This window comes from Phyllobates terribilis, unplaced genomic scaffold (assembly GCF_046119375.1).
Source record: "Phyllobates terribilis strain yellow unplaced genomic scaffold, ASM4611937v1 Scaffold_3__8_contigs__length_932513732, whole genome shotgun sequence".
Lineage (NCBI taxonomy): Eukaryota > Metazoa > Chordata > Amphibia > Anura > Dendrobatidae > Phyllobates > Phyllobates terribilis.
Window position 1 is genome coordinate 5520443 of NW_027362763.1, and position 19852 is coordinate 5540294.

The window sequence follows — 19852 nt, forward strand, 5'->3', positions numbered from 1 at the left end:
CCTGTGTGTTGTGTGACCCCGCAGTGCTCTGTAGCTCCTGTGTGTGGTGTGACCCCGCGTTCTTCTGTAGATCCTGTGTGTGGAGTGACCCCGCGGTGCTCTGTATCCCCCTGTGTGTGTTGTGACCCCACAGTGCTCTGTAGCTCCTGTGTTGTGTGACCCCGCGGTGCTCTGTAGCTCCTGTGTGTGGTGTGACCCCGCGGTGCTCTGTAGCTCCTGTGTGTGGTGTGACCCCGCGGTGCTCTGTAGCCCCCTGTGTGTGGTGTGACCTCGCAGTGCTCTGTAGCTCCTGTGTGTGGTGTGACCTCGCAGTGCTCTGTAGCTCCTGTGTGTGGTGTGACCCCGCGTTCTTCTGTAGATCCTGTGTGTGGAGTGACCCCGCGGTGCTCTGTAGCTCCTGTGTGTGGTGTGACCCCGCGGTGCTCTGTAGCTCCTGTGTGTGGTGTGACCCTGCGGTGCTCTGTAGCTCCTGTGTGTGGTTTGACCCCGCGGTGCTCTGTAGCCCCCTGTGTGTGGTGTGACCCCGCAGTGCTCTGTAGCTCCTGTGTGTGTTGTGACCCCGCGGTGCTCTGTAGCCCCCTGTGTGTGTTGTGACCCCGCGGTGCTCTGTTGTTCCTGTGTGTGGTGTGACCCCGCGGTGCTCTGTAACTCCTGTGTGTGGTGTGACCTCGCGTTCTTCTGTAGATCCTGTGTGTGGAGTGACCCCGCGGTGCTCTGTAGCCCCCTGTGTGTGTTGTGACCCCGCGGTGCTCTGTAGCTCCTGTGTGTGGTGTGACCCCGCAGTGCTCTGTAGCTCCTGTGTGTGGTGTGACCCCGCGGTGCTCTGTAGCCCCCTGTGTGTGGTGTGACCCCGCAGTGCTCTGTAGCTCCTGTGTGTGTTGTGACCCCGCGTTCTTCGGAAGATCCTGTGTGTGGAGTGACCCCGCGGTGCTCTGTAGCCCCCTGTGTGTGTTGTGACCCCGCGGTGCTCTGTAGCTCCTGTGTGTGGTGTGACCCCGCGGTGCTCTGTAGCTCCTGTGTGTGGTGTGACCCCGCGGTGCTCTGTAGCTCCTGTGTGTGGTGTGACCCCGCGGTGCTCTGTAGCTCCTGTGTGTGGTGTGACCCCGTGGTGCTCTGTAGCTCCTGAGTGTGGTGTGACCCCGCGGTGCTCTGTAGCCCCCTGGGTGTGGTGTGACCCCGCGGTGCTCTGTAGCCCCCTGTGTGTGGTGTGACCCCGCAGTGCTCTGTAGCTCCTGTGTGTGTTGTGACCCCGCGTTCTTCGGTAGATCCTGTGTGTGGAGTGACCCCGCGGTGCTCTGTAGCCCCCTGTGTGTGTTGTGACCCCGCGGTGCTCTGTAGCTCCTGTGTGTGGTGTGACCCCGCGGTGCTCTGTAGCTCCTGAGTGTGGTGTGACCCCGCAGTGCTCTGTAGCTCCTGTGTGTGTTGTGACCCCACGTTCTTCGGAAGATCCTGTGTGTGGAGTGACCCCGCGGTGCTCTGTAGCCCCCTGTGTGTGTTGTGACCCCGCGGTGCTCTGTAGCTCCTGTGTGTGGTGTGACCCCGCGGTGCTCTGTAGCTCCTGTGTGTGGTGTGACCCCGCGGTGCTCTGTAGCTCCTGTGTGTGGTGTGACCCCGCGGTGCTCTGTAGCTCCTGAGTGTGGTGTGACCCCGCGGTGCTCTGTAGCCCCCTGGGTGTGGTGTGACCCCGCGGTGCTCTGTAGCCCCCTGTGTGTGGTGTGACCCCGCAGTGCTCTGTAGCTCCTGTGTGTGTTGTGACCCCGCGTTCTTCGGAAGATCCTGTGTGTGGAGTGACCCCGCGGTGCTCTGTAGCCCCCTGTGTGTGTTGTGACCCCGCGGTGCTCTGTAGCTCCTTTGTGTGGTGTGACCCCGCGGTGCTCTGTAGCTCCTGAGTGTGGTGTGACCCCGCGGTGCTCTGTAGCTCCTGTGTGTGGTGTGACCCCGCTGTGCTCTGTAGCCCCTGTGTGTGGTGTGACCCCGCGGTGCTCTGTAGCTCCTGTGTGTGGTGTAACCCCGCGGTGCTCTGTAGCTCCTGTGTGTGGAGTGACCCCACGGTGCTCTGTAGCTCCTGTGTGTGGTGTGACCCCGCGGTGCTCTGTAGCTCCTGTGTGTGGTGTGACCCCGCGGTGCTCTGTAGCTCCTGTGTGTGGTGTGACCCCGCAGTGCTCTGTAGCTCCTGTGTGTGGTGTGACCCCACAGTGCTCTGTAGCTCCTGAGTGTGGTGTGACCCCGCGGTGCTCTGTAGCTCCTGTGTGTGGAGTGACCCCACGGTGCTCTGTAGCCCCTGTGTGTGGTGTGACCCTGCAGTGCTCTGTAGCTCCTGTGTGTGGAGTGACCCCGCAGTGCTCTGTAGCCCCCTGTGTGTGGTGTGACCCCGCGGTGCTCTGTAGCTCCTGTGTGTGGTGTGACCCCGCGGTGCTCTGTAGCTCCTGTGTGTGGTGTGACCCCGCAGTGCTCTGTAGCTCCTGTGTGTGGTGTAACCCCGCGGTGCTCTGTAGCTCCTGTGTGTGGTGTGACCCCGCAGTGCTCTGTAGCTCCTGTGTGTGGTGTGACCCCGCGTTCTTCTGTAGCTCCTGTGTGTGGTGTGACCCCGCGGTGCTCTGTAGCTCCTGTGTGTGGTGTGACCCCGCGGTGCTCTGTAGCCTCCTGTGTGTGGAGTGACCCCGCAGTGCTCTGTAGCTCCTGTGTGTGGTGTGACCCCGCGGTGCTCTGTAGCTCCTGTGTGTGGTGTGACCCCGCTGTGCTCTGTAGCTCCTGTGTGTGGTGTGACCCCGCGGTGCTCTGTAGCTCCTGTGTGTGGTGTGACCCCGAGGTGCTCTGTAGCTCCTGTTTGTGGTGTGACCCCGCGGTGCTCTGTAGCTCCTGTGTGTGGTGTGACCCCACGTTCATCTGTAGATCTTGTGTGTGGAGTGACCCCGCGGTACTCTGTGGCCCCTGTGTGTGGTGTGACCCTGCGGTGCTCTGTAGCTCCTGTGTGTGGTGTGACCCTGCGGTGCTCTGTAGCTCCTGTGTGTGGTGTGACCCCGCTGTGCTCTGTAGCCCCTGTGTGTGGTGTGACCCCGCGGTGCTCTGTAGCTCCTGTGTGTGGTGTGACCCCGCGGTGCTCTGTAGATCCTGTGTGTGGTGTGACCCCGCGGTGCTCTGTTGCCCCTTTGTGTGGTGAGACCCTGCGGTGCTCTGTAGCTCCTGTGTGTGGTGTGACCCCGCTGTGCTCTGTAGCCCCTGTGTGTGGTGTGACCCCGCGGTGCTCTGTAGCTCCTGTGTGTGGTGTAACCCCGCGGTGCTCTGTAGCTCCTGTGTGTGGTGTGACCCCGCGGTGCTCTGTAGCCCCCTGTGTGTGGTGTGACCCCGCGGTGCTCTGTAGCCTCCTGTGTGTGGTGTGACCCCGCGGTGCTCTGTAGCTCCTGTGTGTGGTGTGACCCCGCAGTGCTCTGTAGCCCCTGTGTGTGGTGTGACCCCGCGGTGCTCTGTAGCTCCTGTGTGTGTTGTGACCCCGCGGTGCTCTGTAGCCCCCTATGTGTGTTGTGACCCCGCAGTGCTCTGTAGCTCCTGTGTGTGGTGTGACCCCGCGTTCTTCTGTAGATCCTGTGTGTGGAGTGACCCCGCGGTGCTCTGTATCCCCCTGTGTGTGTTGTGACCCCACAGTGCTCTGTAGCTCCTGTATTGTGTGACCCCGCGGTGCTCTGTAGCTCTTGTGTGTGGTGTGACCCCGCGGTGCTCTGTAGCTCCTGTGTGTGGTGTGACCCCGCGGTGCTCTGTAGCCCCCTGTGTGTGGTTTGACCCCGCAGTGCTCTGTAGCTCCTGTGTGTGGTGTGACCCCGCGTTCTTCTGTAGATCCTGTGTGTGGAGTGACCCCGCGGTGCTCTGTAGCTCCTGTGTGTGGTGTGACCCCGCGGTGCTCTGTATCTCCTGTGTGTGGTGTGACCCCGCGGTGCTCTGTAGCTCCTGTGTGTGGTGTGACCCCGCGGTGCTCTGTAGCCCCCTGTGTGTGGTGTGACCCCGCGGTGCTCTGTAGCCCCCTGTGTGTGGTGTGACCCCGCAGTGCTCTGTAGCTCCTGTGTGTGGTGTGACCCCGCGGTGCTCTGTAGCCCCCTGTGTGTGTTGTGACCCCGCAGTGCTCTGTTGCTCCTGTGTGTGGTGTGACCCCGCAGTGCTCTGTAGCTCCTGTGTGTGGTGTGACCTCGCGTTCTTCTGTAGATCCTGTGTGTGGAGTGACCCCGCGGTGCTCTGTAGCCCCTTGTGTGTGTTGTGACCCCGCGGTGCTCTGTAGCTCCTGTGTTTGGTGTGACCCCGCTGTGCTCTGTAGCTCCTGTGTGTGGTGTGACCCCGCGGTGCTCTGTAGCCCCTGTGTGTGGTGTGACCCCACGGTGCTCTGTAGCCCCTGTGTGTGGTGTGACCCCGCAGTGCTCTGTAGCTCCTGTGTGTGGTGTGACCCCGCGGTGCTCTGTAGCCCCCTGTGTGTGGTGTGACCCCACAGTGCTCTGTAGCTCCTGTGTGTGTTGTGACCCCGCGTTCTTCTGTAGATCCTGTGTGTGGAGTGACCCCGCGGTGCTCTGTAGCCCCCTGTGTGTGTTGTGACCCCGCGGTGCTCTGTAGCTCCTGTGTGTGGTGTGACCCCGCGGTGCTCTGTAGCTCCTGTGTGTGGTGTGACCCCGCGGTGCTCTGTAGCTCCTGTGTGTGGTGTGACCCCGCGGTGCTCTGTAGCTCCTGTGTGTGGTGTGACCCCGCGGTGCTCTGTAGCTCCTGAGTGTGGTGTGACCCCGCGGTGCTCTGTAGCCCCCTGTGTGTGGTGTGACCCCGCGGTGCTCTGTAGCTCCTGTGTGTGGTGTGACCCCGCATTCTTATGTAGATCCTGTGTGTGGTGTGACCCCGCGGTGCTCTGTAGCTCCTGTGTGTGGTGTGACCCCGTGGTGCTCTGTAGCTCCTGTGTGTGGTGTGACCCCGCTGTGCTCTGTAGCCCCTGTGTGTGGTGTGACCCCACGGTGCTCTGTAGCTCCTGTGTGTGGTGTGACCCCGCGGTGCTCTGTAGCTCCTATGTGTGGTGTGACCCCGCGGTGCTCTGTAGCTCCTGTGTGTGGTGTGACCCCGCGTTCTTCTGTAGCTCCTGTGTGTGGTGTGACCCCGCGGTGCTCTGTAGATCCTGTGTGTGGTGTGACCCCGCCGTGCTCTGTAGCCTCCTGTGTGTGGTGTGTTTCATGAAACAGCACCCACTTTTGGGTCAGACCTTGCAGCTCTCTGTCGCCCCCTTATCCTGCTGGTCAAACACAGTATTGACCGAGGATAAGCACAGGTGCAGCTGCTCTAATTTATGTCGACTATTGCGGCACGTGATGTGACAGGACGTATATATACCACCAGTTCCTTCCAGGAACGTATATATACCTCCGACCAGCCACCCTCAAACCACAATATCACATAAATACTGGTATACTGCCACCACCGATCGCTTAACTGGTGGATCGGGTACCTGTTAGGTAACGTGAATTAGCGGGTGAGGAACGTGTTTGCTCGACATAGGACAAGAAGAACGAAGCTGGTAAATAATAAAGATTAACTCCCAAAAGGGGGGCAGTGTTTACAAAATATATACAAGATATTATAAAGGAGACAATTTACATGTATGCATAAAACAGTTATTAAAATAAAGGGGATAAGTAATAGCAAAACCTGCTTCACAAGGTGATGGTCTCAGATTCTGTGGGGGGGGCGGCTCCCCGGAAATTAGATGTGATTCTTCCACGCAGCGTGTAGGGCATGCGTCTGACGTCCCTGAGAAGAATGACTTGGAAAATGGCCGTTCTGGTTTTTAGCAAAGGGCCAAAAGTTTCGGAGACACCCATGGTGTTTACCTCACACGGGGGCTCGGTTTTGTGAACCCACCCAGCTGCAGAAGACCTAAAACTCCTTCAGATTTCATATCTTGGTGTGGGGGGGTCCCACATCCAAGAAGGAGACATCATGTTTGCCGTCACCACTATTCATGAAGATGGATATCAGATATGAAATCTCTATGATGCTCAGAAGCTCAGAATCCATTTCCCCAGTTCCCGGTCGTTTCTCAGTTATGCAAGATATACTATTATAATGGGGAAAAGGTGAGCATTCCAAAAATGTGGTCCCTGTGTTTGTGACCGTCATGTGCATTATTAAAATCGACGTTAAACGTTTGTAAAGCTAAACAATAGAATTGGAGGGAAAAATCCAGGGTATACCAGTATACTTGCTCTGGGCTGAGGTTTTATGGCGTCATAAAAATTCCTGGGTTGGGGGAAGCTACAGTGAGTCCTATGTCTTACATATGGACAGGGGGGTGGAAATTTAGGACATCTCTCATTTTTAAAACTCGGACAAAAATACATTTTGCCTGACACCTCCCCCTTTTAGTCTGCGCTATGGAGGTAGGACCTTCTGGTACTCCTCCAAGCGGATCTCTGGAGGCTCCCCTCGCCGGGCCAACCCATCGGCATTGCCATGCTCGCTGCCTTTGCGGTGTTGAATGGTAAAGTCGTACTGCTGAAGGGTGAGGCTCCAGCGTAACAACCTTCCGTTGGCACCGGACATGGTGTGCAGCCAACTCAGGGGGTTGTGGTCAGTCACAACAGTGAAGGGGCGCCCGTACAAGTAAGACTGTAAATGGTTGAGGGCCCATACAATGGCCAAGCACTCCTTCTCTATGGTGGAATAGGCCACTTCCCTCGGCAGCAGTTTCCGACTTAGGTACAACACGGGGTGTTCTTGGTTCCCCGAGTTGACCTGGCTGAGTACAGCACCGAGGCCAAACTCACTGGCGTCAGTCTGTACGAAGAGCGGCCGTGTGCCGTCGACCGCCTTTAGCACAGGAGATCTGCTCAAGGCAGTCTTTAAAGCCCGAAAGGCCACCTCGCATTCATCTGTCCATTTGACTGAATGGGGTAGGCTCCTCCTGGTGAGATCTGTCAAGGGCTTCGCAAGGCTACTATAGTCTTGTACAAAGCGTCTATAGTACCCTGCGGTGCCCAAGAAGGACTGCACCTGCTTCTTGGTCCTGGGGGTGGGCCAGGACACGATAGCGTCCACTTTCCCAGGCTCTGGCTTCAGAGTACCCCCACCTACCCGGTGCCCCAGGTAGTGGACCTCGTTCATGCCCATCTGGCACTTTCCTGGCTTAATGGTCAAGCCCGCCTGGTGAATGCGCCTGAGCACCTGCTGCAGATGCTCGAGGTGATCCTCCCAGGTGGGACTGAAGACGGCAATATCATCCAGGTACGCCACTGCGTACCTCTCCAGTCCCTGGAGCAGTTGGTTGACCATTCGCTGGAACGTGGCAGGGGCATTTTTCATGCCAAAAGGCATGACTGTGGATTCATACAATCCGAAGGGGGTGATAAAGGCGGACTTCTCCTGGGGCCCGGGGCTCAAGGGAATCTGCCAATATCCCCGACTCAAATCCTCGACCTCATGGCGCATGACATACTGCACCTCGTCGGAGATTCGATAGGCTGTCCGCCGGAGTGGGGCATGATTCCCAGTGTCCACTTCATGGACCGCCGCCTCAGTCCTGCCAGGCAGGTTGGTGAACACTGCTTGGAAGGGTTTCAGCACTGCTCGCAGCTGAGACCTCTGGTCTGCGGATAGCAAGGCGCTTATCTCTACATCCTCTAGGGACCCGCTGGCCTTCGCTTGGGCGAGCATGTCCAAGAGGGGGTCATCCTCCCCATCCTCGGGCAGGTTGCAGACCAGTAGGACGCAGGTTCCACGTTCTTGATGAGCCTTCATCATATTAATGTGAAAAGCCTTCCGCCTACCCCGCTCGTGGTCAAGTGTGATCACGTAGGTGACCGGGTTGAGCTGTTGGTGAATGACGTATGGGCCTTCCCAGGCCGCCTGAAGCTTGTCCTTTGGTACGGGGACCAGCACCCACACCTTCTGACCCACCTGGTAGGTCCGTTCTCGGGTGTTCTGGTCGTACCAATGCTTCTGGTCAGCCTGGGCTTGCGCCATGTTGTCATGCACCAACTGCGTCAAGGTCTGCATCTTGTCACGGAAGCACATGACATACTCCACGATGGACACTCCTGGGGAGCTCGGCTCTTCTTCCCAGAATTCCCTTATCAACCCAAGGGGTCCTCGGACACGCCTGCCATACAGGAGCTCAAAGGGGGAGAACCCCGTCGAGGCCTGTGGAACCTCTCTGTAAGCAAATAGCAGGTGTGGGAGGTAACGCTCCCAGTCGCGTCCCTGGGTCTCAACCAGCATTTTTAACATCTGTTTGAGGGTACCGTTGAATCGCTCACACAAACCATTGGTTTGGGGATGATACGCGCTCGATACCAGATACTGCACCTGCATTTTCTTACATAGAGCCTCCTTTAAGCGTGACATGAACTGGGTCCCCTGGTCGGTGAGCATCTCCCTGGGAAAGCCTACTCACGAAAAGATGGCCAAGAGGGCGTCCGCCACCTTATCCGCCCTAATTGAGGACAGGGCTACTGCCTCCGGATACCGGGTAGCATAGTCTACCACGGTAAGGATGAAATGTTTTCCAGAGCTGCTGGGTATGGCCAGTGGTCCCACAGTGTCCACAGCAATCCTCTGGAAAGGCTCCTCTATCACTGGCAAAGAGATCAGGGGGGCTTTGGGGGCCGGCCCTGACTTTCCCACTCTTTGACACGTGGTACAGGAGCGACAGTAGTTCACCACATCTGTCCTCATTTTGGGCCAATAAAAGTGATTAGACAGCCAGGCCTTGGTTTTGTGACCCCCAAGTGTCCAGCGAATGGAATTTCATGGGCGATCTGCAACAACTCATCCCTGAATTGGTAGGGGACGACCAGCTGTCTTTCCCTCAGCCACTCCTGTTGGGGTGTATAGGGAACTGTCTCTCGGTACAACCTCCCTTGGTCCCAGAATACCCTCTCCTTATCCGACTCGGAGGTGGGTTTCTCAGCGAGGCTCCTTAACGTCTCCAGGCTAGCATCTGAGTGCAGAGCTGCCTGAAACTCCTGGCTGGAGGAAGCCAGAAGTGAGGTTAAGGCCACGTCCTCACTGGGACCCTCTGGGTGTGGTGTGACCCCGCGGCGTTCTGTAGCCCCTGTGTGTGGTGTGACCCCGCGGTGCTCTGTAGCTCCTGTGTGTGGTGTGACCCCGCGGTGCTCTGTAGCCTCCTGTGTGTGGTGTGACCCCGCTGTGCTCTGTAGCGCCTGTGTTTGGTGTGACCCTGTTGCCCCTATTACTGACCTTGTGCTTTTTCCAGTCTACAGAGGAGGGGGCACCTGTACGTCCTGGGTTGGGGGACGCTGGGACTGGTGAGCATCATGGATGCGGTGGAATGTGTCCCCTCATATAACGCAGGTGAGATGGTTGACCCCGATCAGAGCAGACCTCCCCAGTAATCAGTCAGATGTGTAAGATTGGGGACCCTGCACCCCAGGAGGTCGCAGCGGCCCCTCATGTTCTCACATCATCTGCAACAAGAAACATGAGAGAAGCCGGAGACTTGGAGCCGCCGTGGAGAACCTGAGGGCTGCAGACATCGGAGATGGAGGACACATTACAGGCTCCCTGCTCTCCGTCCTCCACCAGTCACTCACATAGGACGTACACAACATGTATACGAGGAAGCTCGTCCAGGAAAATAACCGCGGGAAACCCGAGAATGTGCCAGAAGCGGGAAACCAATGAGGAACCACCATACACAGCCCCGAGAATGCGAAACATCTAGAAAATTCTACAGAGGCAGCACGGGGGAAACCCCGGCACCACAACAGCCATCACCTGTCTGTGTCTCTCCATATATGTATATATATGTACTCTATATACAGCGCTGTGCAGAAGTCTTAGGCAGCTGTGATATAAATGCTGAGGGTCAGAAGCTTCAGTCACAGAAGAGTTAATAGTTTATCAGTGGACAAACAGTGTATAAAACAAAATGGGCAACAACCTATGTAATGGTGAGGACCAGAAACGCTGAGGACCTGAAACGCTGAGGACCGGAGACGATGAAGACCAAGAGTTCAGCCAAGGAAACTTAGTGCAGCAGATGAGACACATCATTAGATGTTCAGCAGTGCCATCAGCTCAGGACTGGCTGCAAGCAGTGGGACGATAGATAGATAGATAGATAGATAGATAGATAGATAGATAGATAGATAGATAGATAGATAGATAGATAGATAATGGTGCAGCATATTTATGACTCTCCCTCTCTTCTTGTCAGATTGGCGGGACATTCGGGGCTTCATTAATGGAGGATACAGCACTTTGGAGAACAAGGAGGGGGATCTGACACCGCTGGTAGGTATCTCAGATATGAAGGAACACTCCTCATCGGCTGAGGTCAAGAGCGGGGCGGTGGTCACTGAGATTCTCCACTTGTGTGCCCTCCGTTGGCACAGACCGGTGACATCAGTCTCCATGTTATCTCTCTCCTGGTGCTCCTCGCTGGCTGACACAGACCAGTGACCATCAGTCTCCATGTTATCTCTCTCCTGGTGCTCCTCGCTGGCTGACACTGACCGGTGACCATCAGTCCCCATGTTGTCTCTCTCCTGGTGCTCCTCGCTGGCTGACACTGACCGGTGACCATCAGTCCCCATGTTGTCTCTCTCCTGGTGCTCCTCGCTGGCTGACACAGACCAGTGACCATCAGTCTCCATGTTATCTCTCTCCTGGTGCTCCTCGCTGGCTGACACTGACCGATGACCATCAGTCTCCATGTTATTCCTCTCCTGGTGCTCCTCGCTGGCTGACAATGAGAGGTGACATCATTCTCCATGTTATCTCTCTCCTGGTGCTCCCCCTGCTGGCTGACACTGACCGATGACCATCAGTCTCCATGTTATCTCTCTCTTGGTGCTCCTCACGGGCTGACACTGACCGGTGATCATCAATCTCCATGTTGTCTCTCTCCTGGTGCTCCCTCGCTGGCTGACACTGACCGATGACCATCAGTCTCCATGTTGTCTCTCTCCTGGTGCTCCCTCGCTGGCTGACACTGACCAGTGACCATCAGTCTCCATGTTATCTCTCTCCTGGTGCTCCCTCGCTGGCTGACACTGACTGGTGACCATCAGTCTCCATGTTGTCTCTCTCCTGCTGCTCCTCGCTGGCTGACACAGACCAGTGACCATCAGTCTCCATGTTATCTCTCTCCTGGTGCTCCTCGCTGGCTGACACTGACCGGTGACCATCAGTCCCCATGTTGTCTCTCTCCTGGTGCTCCTCGCTGGCTGACACTGACCGGTGACCATCAGTCCCCATGTTGTCTCTCTCCTGGTGCTCCTCGCTGGCTGACACAGACCAGTGACCATCAGTCTCCATGTTATCTCTCTCCTGGTGCTCCTCGCTGGCTGACACGGACCGATGACCATCAGTCTCCATGTTATTCCTCTCCTGGTGCTCCTCGCTGGCTGACAATGAGAGGTGACATCATTCTCCATGTTATCTCTCTCCTGGTGCTCCCCCTGCTGGCTGACACTGACCGATGACCATCAGTCTCCATGTTATCTCTCTCTTGGTGCTCCTCACGGGCTGACACTGACCGGTGATCATCAATCTCCATGTTGTCTCTCTCCTGGTGCTCCCTCGCTGGCTGACACTGACCGATGACCATCAGTCTCCATGTTGTCTCTCTCCTGGTGCTCCCTCGCTGGCTGACACTGACCAGTGACCATCAGTCTCCATGTTATCTCTCTCCTGGTGCTCCCTCGCTGGCTGACACTGACTGGTGACCATCAGTCTCCATGTTGTCTCTCTCCTGCTGCTCCTCGCTGGCTGACACTGACCAGTGACCCTCAGTCTCCATGTTATCTCTCTCCTGATGCTCCCTCGCTGGCTGACACTGACCGGTGACCATCAGTCTCCATGTTGTCTCTCTCCTGGTGCTCCCTCGCTGACTGACACTGACCGATGACCATCAGTCTCCATGTTGTCTCTCTCCTGGTGCTCCCTCGCTGGCTGACACTGACAAGTGACCATCAGTCTCCATGTTATCTCTCTCCTGGTGCTCCCTCGCTGGCTGACACTGACTGGTGACCATCAGTCTCCATGTTGTCTCTCTCTTGCTGCTCCTCGCTGGCTGACACTGACCAGTGACCATCAGTCTCCATGTTATCTCTCTCCTGGTGCTCCCTCGCTGGCTGACACTGACCGGTGACCATCAGTCTCCATGTTGTCTCTCTCCTGGTGCTCCTCGCTGGCTGACACTGACCGGTGACCATCAGTCTCCATGTTGTCTCTCTCCTGGTGCTCCCCCCAGCTGGCTGACACTGAGAGGTGACATCATTCTCCATGTTATCCCTCTCCTGGTGCTTCTCTGATGTTTGACACTGACCGTTGACCATCAATTTCCATGTTGTCTCTCTCCTGGTGCTCCCCCCGCTGGCTGACACTGACCAGTGACCATCAGTCTCCATGTTATCTCTCTCCTGGTGCTCCCTCGCTGGCTGACACTGACCAGTGACCATCAGTCTCCATGTTGTCTCTCTCCTGGTGCTCCCCCCAGCTGGCTGACACTGAGAGGTGACATCATTCTCCATGTTATCCCTCTCCTGGTGCTTCTCTGAGGTTTGACACTGACCGTTGACCATCAATCTCCATGTTGTCTCTCTTCTGGTGCTCCCTCGCTGGCTGACACTGACCGATGACAATCAGTCTCCATGTTATCTCTCTCTTGGTGCTCCTCACTGGGTGACACTGACCGGTGATCATCAGTCTCCATGTTGTTTCTCTCCTGGTGCTCCCTCGCTGGCTGACACTGACCGATGACCATCAGTCTCCATGTTATCTCTCTCTTGGTCCTCTCTCGCTGGCTGACACTGGCCGATGACCATTAGTCTCCATGTTGTCTCTCTCCTGGTGCTCCCTCGCTGGCTGACACTGACCGATGACAATCAGTCTCCATGTTATCTCTCTCTTGGTGCTCCACACTGGCTGACACTGACCGGTGATCATCAGTCTCCATGTTGTTTCTCTCCTGGTGCTCCCTCGCTGGCTGACACTGACCGATGACCATCAGTCTCCATGTTATCTCTCTCTTGGTCCTCCCTCGCTGGCTGACACTGGCCGATGACCATCAGTCTCCATGTTGTCTCTCTCCTGGTGCTCCCTCGCTGGCTGACACTGACCAGTGACCATCAGTCTCCATGTTATTCCTCTCCTGGTGCTCCTCACTGGCTGACACTGACTGGTGACCATCGGTCTCCATGTTATCTCTCTCCTGGTGCACCTCGCTGGCTGACACTGACCGGTGACCATCAGTCTCCATGTTGTCTCTCTCCTGGTGCTGCCTCGCTGGCTGACACTGACCAGTGACAATCAGTCTCCATGTTATTCCTCTCCTGGTGCTCCTCACTGGCTGACACTGACCGGTGACCATCAGTCTCCATGTTATCTCTCTCCTGGTGCACCTCGCTGGCTGACACTGACCGATGACCATCAGTCTCCATGCTGTCTCTCTCCTGGTGCTCCCTCGCTGGCTGACACTGACCAGTGACCATCAGTCTCCATGTTATTCCTCTCCTGGTGCTCCTCGCTGGCTGACACTGACCAGTGACCATCAGTCTCCAAGTTTTCTCTCTCCTGGTGCTCCTCGCTGGCTGACACTGACCGGTGACCATCAGTCTCCATGTTGTCTCTCTCCTGGTGCTCCTCGCTGGCTGACACGGACCGGTGACCATCAATCTCCATGTTATTCCTCTCCTGGTGCTCCTCGCTGGCTGACACTGACCGGTGACCTTCAGTCTCCATGTTATCCCTCTCCTGCTGCTCCTCGCTGGCTGACACTGACCGGTGACATTCAGTCTCCATGTTATCTCTCTCCTGGTGCTCCTCGCTGGCTGACACTGACCGGTGACCATTAGTCTCCATGTTATCCCTCTCCTGCTGCTCCTCGCTGGCTGACACTGACCAGTGACCATCAGTCTCCATGTTGTCTCTCTCCTGCTGCTACTCGCTGGCTGACACTGACCGATGACCATCAGTCTCCATGTTGTCTCTCTCCTGGTGCTCCCCCCAGCTGGCTGACACTGAGAGGTGACATCATTCTCCATGTTATCCCTCTCCTGGTGCTTCTCTGATGTTTGACACTGACCGTTGACCATCAATTTCCATGTTGTCTCTCTCCTGGTGCTCCCCCCGCTGGCTGACACTGACCAGTGACCATCAGTCTCCATGTTATCTCTCTCCTGGTGCTCCCTCGCTGGCTGACACTGACCAGTGACCATCAGTCTCCATGTTGTCTCTCTCCTGGTGCTCCCCCCAGCTGGCTGACACTGAGAGGTGACATCATTCTCCATGTTATCCCTCTCCTGGTGCTTCTCTGAGGTTTGACAGTGACCGTTGACCATCAATCTCCATGTTGTCTCTCTTCTGGTGCTCCCTCGCTGGCTGACACTGACCGATGACAATCAGTCTCCATGTTATCTCTCTCTTGGTGCTCCTCACTGGGTGACACTGACCGGTGATCATCAGTCTCCATGTTGTTTCTCTCCTGGTGCTCCCTCGCTGGCTGACACTGACCGATGACCATCAGTCTCCATGTTATCTCTCTCTTGGTCCTCTCTCGCTGGCTGACACTGGCCGATGACCATTAGTCTCCATGTTGTCTCTCTCCTGGTGCTCCCTCGCTGGCTGACACTGACCGATGACAATCAGTCTCCATGTTATCTCTCTCTTGGTGCTCCTCACTGGCTGACACTGACCGGTGATCATCAGTCTCCATGTTGTTTCTCTCCTGGTGCTCCCTCGCTGGCTGACACTGACCGATGACCATCAGTCTCCATGTTATCTCTCTCTTGGTCCTCCCTCGCTGGCTGACACTGGCCGATGACCATCAGTCTCCATGTTGTCTCTCTCCTGGTGCTCCCTCGCTGGCTGACACTGACCAGTGACCATCAGTCTCCATGTTATTCCTCTCCTGGTGCTCCTCACTGGCTGACACTGACTGGTGACCATCAGTCTCCATGTTATCTCTCTCCTGGTGCACCTCGCTGGCTGACACTGACCGGTGACCATCAGTCTCCATGTTGTCTCTCTCCTGGTGCTCCCTCGCTGGCTGACACTGACCAGTGACAATCAGTCTCCATGTTATTCCTCTCCTGGTGCTCCTCACTGGCTGACACTGACCGGTGACCATCAGTCTCCATGTTATCTCTCTCCTGGTGCACCTCGCTGGCTGACACTGACCGATGACCATCAGTCTCCATGCTGTCTCTCTCCTGGTGCTCCCTCGCTGGCTGACACTGACCAGTGACCATCAGTCTCCATGTTATTCCTCTCCTGGTGCTCCTCGCTGGCTGACACTGACCAGTGACCATCAGTCTCCAAGTTTTCTCTCTCCTGGTGCTCCTCGCTGGCTGACACTGACCGGTGACCATCAGTCTCCATGTTGTCTCTCTCCTGGTGCTCCTCGCTGGCTGACACGGACCGGTGACCATCAATCTCCATGTTATTCCTCTCCTGGTGCTCCTCGCTGGCTGACACTGACCGGTGACCTTCAGTCTCCATGTTATCCCTCTCTTGCTGCTCCTCGCTGGCTGACACTGACCGGTGACATTCAGTCTCCATGTTATCTCTCTCCTGGTGCTCCTCGCTGGCTGACACTGACCGGTGACCATTAGTCTCCATGTTATCCCTCTCCTGCTGCTCCTCGCTGGCTGACACTGACCAGTGACCATCAGTCTCCATGTTGTCTCTCTCCTGCTGCTACTCGCTGGCTGACACTGACCGATGACCATCAGTCTCCATGTTGTCTCTCTCCTGGTGCTCCTCGCTGGCTGACACTGACCGGTGACCATCAGTCTCCATGTTATCCCTCTCCTGGTGCTCCTCACTGGCTGACACTGACCAGTGATCATCAGTCTCCATGTTATTCCTCTCCTGGTGCTCCCTCGCTGGCTGACACTGACCGGTGACCATCAGTCTTCATGTTATTCCTCTCCTGCTGCTCCTCGCTGGCTGACACTGACTGATGACCATCAGTCTCCATGTTTTCTCTCTCCTGGTGCTCCTCGCTGGCTGACACTGACCGGTGACCATCAGTCTCCATGTTATCCCTCTGCTGGTGCTCCTCACTGGCTGACACTGATTGATGATCATCAGTCTCCATGTTATTCCTCTCCTGGTGCTCCCTCGCTGGCTGACACTGACCGGTGACCATCAGTCTCCATGTTATTCCTCTCCTGGTGCTCCTCACTGGCTGCCACTGACCGATGATCATCAGTCTCCATGTTATTCCTCTCCTGGTGCTCCCTCGCTGGCTGACACTGACCGGTGACCATCAGTGCCCATGTTATCTCTCTCCTGGTGCTCCTCGCTGGCTGACACTGACCGGTAATCATCAGTCTCCATGTTTTCTCTCTCCTGGTGCTCCTCGCTGGCTGACTCTGACCGGTGACCATCAGTCTCCATGTTATTCCTCTCCTGATGCTCCTCGTTGGCTGACATTGACCGGTGACCATCAGTCTCCATGTTATCCCTCTCCTGGTGCTCCTCGCTGGCTGACACTGACCAATGACCATCAGTCTCCATGTTGTCTCTCTCCTGGTGCTCCTCGCTGGATGACACTGACCGGTGACCATCAGTCTCCATGTTATCCCTCTCCTGGTGCTCCTCACTGGCTGACACTGACCGGTGACCATCAGTCTCCTTGTTATCTCTCTCCTGTTGCTCCTCGCTGGCTGACACTAACCGGTGACCATCAGTCCCCATGTTATCTCTCTCCTGGTGCTCCTCGCTGGCTGACACTGACCGGTAATCATCAGTCTCCATGTTTTCTCTCTCCTGGTGCTCCTCGCTGGCTGACTCTGACCGGTGACCATCAGTCTCCATGTTATTCCTCTCCTGATGCTCCTCGTTGGCTGACATTGACCGGTGACCATCAGTCTCCATGTTATCCCTCTCCTGGTGCTCCTCGCTGGCTGACACTGACCAATGACCATCTGTCTCCATGTTGTCTCTCTCCTGGTGCTCCTCGCTGGCTGACACTGACCCGTGACCATCAGTCTCCATGTTATCCCTCTCCTGGTGCTCCTCACTGGCTGACACTGACCGGTGACCATCAGTCTCCTTGTTATCTCTCTCCTGTTGCTCCTCGCTGGCTGACACTGACCGGTGACATTCAGTCTCCATGTTATCTCTCTCCTGGTGCTCCTCGCTGGCTGACACTGACCGGTGACCATTAGTCTCCATGTTATCCCTCTCCTGCTGCTCCTCGCTGGCTGACACTGACCGGTGACCATCAGTCTGCATGTTATCTCTCTCCTGGTTCTCCTCTCTGGCTGACACTGACCGGTGATCATCAGTCTCCATGTTATCCCTCTCCTGGTGCTCCTCGCTGGCTGACACTGACCAGTGACCATCAGTCTCCATGTTGTCTCTCTCCTGCTGCTACTCGCTGGCTGACACTGACCGATGACCATCAGTCTCCATGTTGTCTCTCTCCTGGTGCTCCTCGCTGGCTGACACTGACCGGTGACCATCAGTCTCCATGTTATCCCTCTCCTGGTGCTCCTCACTGGCTGACACTGACCAGTGATCATCAGTCTCCATGTTATTCCTCTCCTGGTGCTCCCTCGCTGGCTGACACTGACCGGTGACCATCAGTCTCCATGTTATTCCTCTCCTGCTGCTCCTTGCTGGCTGACACTTAACGGTGACCATCAGTCTCCATGTTATCTCTCTCCTGGTGCTCCTCGATGGCTGACACTGACCTGTGATCATCAGTCTCCATGTTATCTCTCTCCTGGTGCTCCTCGCGGGCTGACACTGACCGGTGACCATCAGTCTCAATGTTATCCCTCTTCTGGTGCTACTTGCTGGCTGACACTTAATGGTGACCATCAGTCTCCATGTTATCTCTCTCCTGCTGCTCCTCGCTGGCTGAAACTGACCGGTGATCATCAGTCTCCATGTTATTCCTCTCCTGGTGCTACTTGCTGGCTGACACTTAATGGTGACCATCAGTCTCCATGTTATCTCTCTCCTGGTGCTCCTCGATGGCTGACACTGACCGGTGATCATCAGTCTCCATGTTATCTCTCTCCTGGTGCTCCTCGCTGGCTGACACTGACCGGTGACCACCAGTCTCCATGTTATTCCTCTCCTGGTGTTCCTCGCTGGCTGACACTGACCGTTGACCACATGCTTTCTCTCTCGGGGTCACTGACTGTTGTATCTTCTGCAGGGTGCAGAGTTTGCAGTGTCACATGAAGACTTTGTGTTGAGCGTCCTCCCGTCAGTGTCTGATGTGGACACCATCGTTTTCCTGTTCACCCTTGATGGTGAGTTGAGGCGGACAGCTGTTTTTTGGCCGAGCATCTTACAGAATGTGTCGGGTCTTGGACCCACTTTATCTCCAATTTAATATGGAGCAATTTTTTATTAAGTAGGTGGAGATTATTGGTCCCATCACTGCGTCATACGTAATATAACATGTCAGCAGTTATTTACACAGAGTAATGGCGTCAAAGCATGAGACCCCATGTCTACATGGCGGAGGATGTCCATGGCCCCCCGTCTGTGGCCTGATGTCTCCTTTCTGTTGTCAGATGATGTCACCGAGGTGGAGAAACTGGTGGAATCGGTGAAGAAGAAGACAGCGAATGTCCACGCCATATGCCACGCTACTGCCGGGCAATACCTACAGGTCAGTGTGATGGGACTGGACCACCTATGTCATTACTGGTCGGATATATCCATACTGTATCATGTGACCATGTCACAGTCCCCCATTGACTGTACTGTATCATGTGCCTTGTCACAGCCCCCCATGGACTGTACTGTATCATGTGACCGTGTCACAGCCCCCCCCATGGACTGTACTGTATAATGTGACCGTGTCACAGCCCCCCCATGAACTGTACTGTATCATGTGACTGTGTCACAGCCCCGCCCATGGACTGTACTGTATAATGTGACCGTGTCACAGCCCCCCATAGACTGTACTGTATCATGTGCCTTGTCACAGCCCCGCCCAAGGACTGTACTGTATCATGTGACCGTGTCACAGCCCCCCATGGACTGTACTGTATCATGTGACCGTGTCACAGCCCTGCCCATGGACTGTACTGTATCATGTGACCGTGTCACAGCCCCCCATGGACTGTACTGTATCATGTGACCATGTCACAGCCCCCCATGGACTGTACTGTATAATGTGACCGTGTCACAGCCCCGCCCATGGACTGTACCGTATCATGTGACCGTGTTACAGCCCCGCCCATGGACTGTACTGTATAATGTGACCGTGTCACAGCCCCGCCCATGGACTGTACTGTATCATGTGACCGTGTCACAGCCCTGCCCATGGACTGTACTGTATCATGTGACCGTGTCACAGCCCCCCATGGACTGTACTGTATCATGTGACCATGTCACAGCCCCCCATGGACTGTACTGTATAATGTGACCGTGTCACAGCCCCGCCCATGGACTGTACCGTATCATGTGACCGTGTCACAGCCCTGCCCAAGGACTGTACTGTATCATGTGACCGTGTCACAGCCCCCCCATGGACTGTACTGTATCATGTGACCGTGTCACAGCCCCCCCATGGACTGTACCGTATCATGTGACCGTGTCACAGCCCCGCCCAAGGACTGTACTGTATCATGTGACCGTGTCACAGCCCCGCCCATGGACTGTACTATATAATGTGACCGTGTCACAGCCCCGCCCATGGACTGTACCGTATCATGTGACCGTGTCACAGCCCTGCCCAAGGACTGTACTGTATCATGTGACCGTGTCACAGCCCCCCCATGGACTGTACTGTATCGTGTGACCGTGTCACAGCCCCCCCATGGACTGTACTGTATCATGTGACCGTGTCACAGCCCCCCTATGGACTGTACCGTATCATGTGACCGTGTCACAGCAC

The 19852-nt window shown here is 56.1% G+C and overlaps 1 protein-coding gene across 2 annotated transcripts in view; it reads left to right on the forward strand.

Annotated features, from left to right (window-relative positions):
- GCKR (glucokinase regulator) overlaps positions 1–19852 on the forward strand; it is a 100951-nt gene that overhangs the window by 69192 nt on the left and 11907 nt on the right. For both annotated transcript variants that reach the window (XM_073672895.1, XM_073672893.1), the window contains exons 13-16: positions 9230–9327; positions 10193–10269; positions 18158–18254; positions 18522–18619. In XM_073672895.1, coding sequence (XP_073528996.1) covers positions 9230–9327; positions 10193–10269; positions 18158–18254; positions 18522–18619 — 370 coding nt within the window. The remainder of the gene's footprint in view (positions 1–9229; positions 9328–10192; positions 10270–18157; positions 18255–18521; positions 18620–19852) is intronic.